General features: G+C 43.8%; 1 protein-coding gene across 1 annotated transcript in view; it reads right to left on the bottom strand.

Annotated features, from left to right (window-relative positions):
* LOC107707159 (collagen alpha-1(XIV) chain-like) overlaps positions 1-3,789 on the bottom strand; it is a 141,843-nt gene that overhangs the window by 36,643 nt on the left and 101,411 nt on the right. The window contains exon 30 of the mRNA XM_016511076.1: positions 2,801-2,939. Within this exon, the coding sequence (XP_016366562.1) occupies positions 2,801-2,939 (139 nt within the window). The remainder of the gene's footprint in view (positions 1-2,800; positions 2,940-3,789) is intronic.

Below are 3,789 nucleotides of genomic sequence, written 5' to 3'. Positions count from 1 at the left end.
CAGGAGTGCCCCTAGAACAGGTCTCCAGGCATGCTGTGGTTTACACGGATGCCTCCACCACCGGCTGGGGGGCCACGTACAACGGGCACACAGTGTCGAGGGTATGGATGGGCCCCCAACTGCACTGGCATATCAATTTCCTAGAGTTGTTAGCAGTGCGCCTTGCCTTGAACCGTCACAAAGGGTGCTTATGAGGCAAGCACGTGCTGGTCCGAACAGACAACACGGCGACAGTTGCGTACATCAACTGACAAGGTGGTCGGCACTCCCGTCGCATGTCGCAACTCGCCCGCCACCTCCTCCTTTGGAGTCAGAAGGTTCTGAGGTCACTTCGTGCCATTCACATTACGGGTCTGCTCAACCGTACGGCCGACGAGCTGTCACGAGCTACGCTCCCGGGAGAATGGAGACTCCATCCCCAGAAGGTCCAGCTGTTTTGGAGACGTTTCGGAGCCTCTCAGGTAGACCTGTTTTCCTCTCCAGAAACCTCTCACTGCCAGTTGTTTTACTCCCTGACCGAGGGAACACTCGGCACGGACGCACTGGCACACAGCTGGCCACGGGGCCTGCGCAAGTATGCGTTTCCCCCAGTGAGCCTTCTCGCACAGACGCTGTGCAAGGTCAGGGAGGACGAGGAGCAGGTCCTGCTTGTGGCGCCGTATTGGCCCACTCGGACCTGGTTCCCCGAACTAATGCTCCTCGCGACAGCCCCTCCCTGGCAGATTCCTCTGAGGAAGGATCTACTGACTCAGAGACGGGGCGCCCTGTGGCACCCACGTCCAGACCTCTGGAAACTTCATGTCTGCTCCCTGGACGGGACGCGGAGGTTCTTGGTGACCTACCCCAAGAGCACCTTCTACGAGACACGCTTACGCCTTGAAGTGGAACCTGTTCGTCGAGTGGTGTTCTTCTCGTCGGGAAGACCCCCGGAGATGCCCGATCGGGATCGTACTTTCCTTTTTGCAGCAAGGGTTGGAGCGAAGGCTGTCTCCCTCCACCCTTAAAGTCTATGTCACTGCGATTGCTGCTAACCTGACCCCGTGGAAGGGAAGTCGGTAGGGAAGCATGATCTGGTCATCAGGTTCCTTAGGGAGAAGGTTAAATCCTCCCCGGCCCTCTTCTAAACCCTCTTGGGACCTGTCTCTAGTGCTCAAAGCACTACAGCAGGGCCCATTTGAGCCTTTGCAGTCAGTCGAGCTAAAGTTTCTTTCAATGAAAACTCTGCTCCTGCTTGCACTGGCCTCCATCAAGAGGGTAGGGGACCTGCACGCATTTTCGGTCGACGATTCGTGCCTAGAGTCTGGGCCGGCTGACTCCCAGGTAATCCTGAGGCCCCAGGGAATAGAACAACTATGTGCCCAAGGTTCCCACTACTCCCTTCAGGGATCAGGTGGTGAGCCTGCAAGCACTGCCCCCGGAGGAGGCAGACCCAGCCCTAGCTTTGCTCTGTCCCGTCCGAGCCTTGAGATGCTACGTAGACCGGACACAAAGCTTTAGGACCTCAGACCAGCTCTTTGTCTGTTACGGAGGCCGGCAGAAGGGGAATGCCATCTCTAAGCAGAGGATGGCCCACTGGATTGTGGATGCCATCACCCTGGCTTATCAGGCACAGGGTGTGCCCTGCCCGCTCAGGTTGCGAGCTCACTCTACTAGGAGTGTTGCATCTTCCTGGGCGCTGGCTCGTATAATAAGTCTATTTTTTTCTGCATGTTATGTACAGGGTCTGTACTGAACAATTTATCTAGATATCTAGATAATTTTTATTTTTGATTAATTATAATTTGGCATCAGACTTATGTCTGTTAGATCTAAATTTGTGATTCATCCGACTATTTGAGAACTTGTTGATGACTTCTTGTTTTTTCAAAGTCTTGACTTTCATAATGTGTCTGGTATTTTTTAGTATTTTAATTAATATTTTTATTTATTTATGTTTATTTACAGAGAGTTAATAAAATAAAAAGAGAGATACACTACTCTTATTACTTCTCAACAAGAACAAAAAAAAACATAAAATGTATTTATATTTATATCTCCCTCAAACCACTGCAATGCAACCCACATGGGATAAATGCTGTAGAACAGTCAAAACAAAACTATCATTGTGAAGTATAACACAATACAGGAACTGAAATGTAATAAAATAAAACAAAACAAAACAAAACAAATAACTAACATAAACATAGATCAATATTACATAAGTATGAAAAGAAACAATTATGGTTGAATACTGCAAAATAAACTGCACAGCCAGAAAAACAGATCTTCTACCACATGAGCACTTTCCTCTGAAGAGCAAATGTGAACTGTATCCAGAGCACTGCCATTAGCCTGTGAGTCTTTGGCCTTTCTCATAATCACAGATGAGATTATCATAATAACAGTGTTGTAGTAATTCCCAGCTGCCTTAGTGTGAGTTAAAGTGAGGCTGTGGTTTGCGAGATTTACAGGAGAGGAGACGCTCGCGCTGAAACCCTCCACTGTAATAACAACATTCCCCCTGAGCGCAGGAAAGTGTAGCCTAATCTAAATATTATCGCATGCTAGACAGGAGGAGGAGGGTCAGTGCACTGGGATCAGGTACAGAAGCCCGATCTATTTAAGTGAGGGGCTAATCTGTTCCTGCTCACTAAAACCACTTCATCTAGATTTGATTAAACTTGATGTGTATTATGGTTTTGATTTGACAGGTGACATGTTCCAGCTAACGCACATTTTTCTCATTTCAGAGAGTTTCAGTTGAGCGTGGTGGTACACTTTCTCACATACAGAAACACGGTACACACACACACACACACACCTGGTAGGCTGGGAGACGAGGGCGTCCTTGTGCAACCGGTAGCAGGGGTAGCTGTTGAAAGTCCCAGGCTCCATTGAGACACCTTGCACACTGCTGTAGTGCTTCTCGACCAAACCAAACATCTCCATCATACGGAAACCTGTGAAGGACAACAGGTAAATGTCAAGAATGCTAATCTAATGAAACAGTGCCATTTAAAGGTTTGAGGTCGGTAAGATTTTTTTTTTTTAAGTTTTTGAAAACAGTTTCTTATGCTCACCAAGGGTGCATTTGTTTGATCAAGAAAACAACAAACAAACAAAAAAATATTGTAAAATATTATTGAAATTTAAAACTAATTTATTTTAACATATTTGAAAATTTTAATTTATTCCTGTGATTACTCCAGTCTTCAGTGTCACATGATCCTTCAGAAATCATTCTAGTATGCTGATTTGTTGCTGAAGAAACATTTCTCATTATTATCAGTGTTGAAAATAATTGGAAAACAGCAGCTAAATATGTTTTGTGTAAACCATTACATTTTTTTTTTTCCAGGATTCTTTGATGAATAGAAAGTTCAAAAGAAAAATATGTTAGAATTTTTTTTAACAACATAAAAGTCTTTCTTGTCACTTTTGATCAATTTAATTCATCCTTGCAGAATAAAATAATTTATTTTTAAAAAAAACTTACTAACCCCAAATATTTAGAGTGTTAATTTTGTCAGCTATTTTCAATTTTAGTCTTAGTCCAGTGTTAAAATGTCCTTGTTAGTATTTAGACAACCTTGTCCTGTTTTTGTTTATTCAATGAAATGTATCAGCATTTTATTCAGGTTTTAGTCAATGAAATCTTAGTCATATTTTCGTCATTCTGTATAATGGTTAAACTGATAAAAATAATTTTTTCTCAAAATTATAATCATAATGATTGTTGTCATTTGAGAAATTTACTTTTGCATTTCAGGTATTGCACTTTCACCAGTAAGCACAAATCAACAGAATGTG

This window comes from Sinocyclocheilus rhinocerous, unplaced genomic scaffold (assembly GCF_001515625.1).
Source record: "Sinocyclocheilus rhinocerous isolate Xijiao unplaced genomic scaffold, SAMN03320098_v1.1 scaffold1046, whole genome shotgun sequence".
In the NCBI taxonomy this organism is placed as follows: domain Eukaryota; kingdom Metazoa; phylum Chordata; class Actinopteri; order Cypriniformes; family Cyprinidae; genus Sinocyclocheilus; species Sinocyclocheilus rhinocerous.
This window is presented reverse-complemented; position numbering and strand designations above follow the sequence as displayed.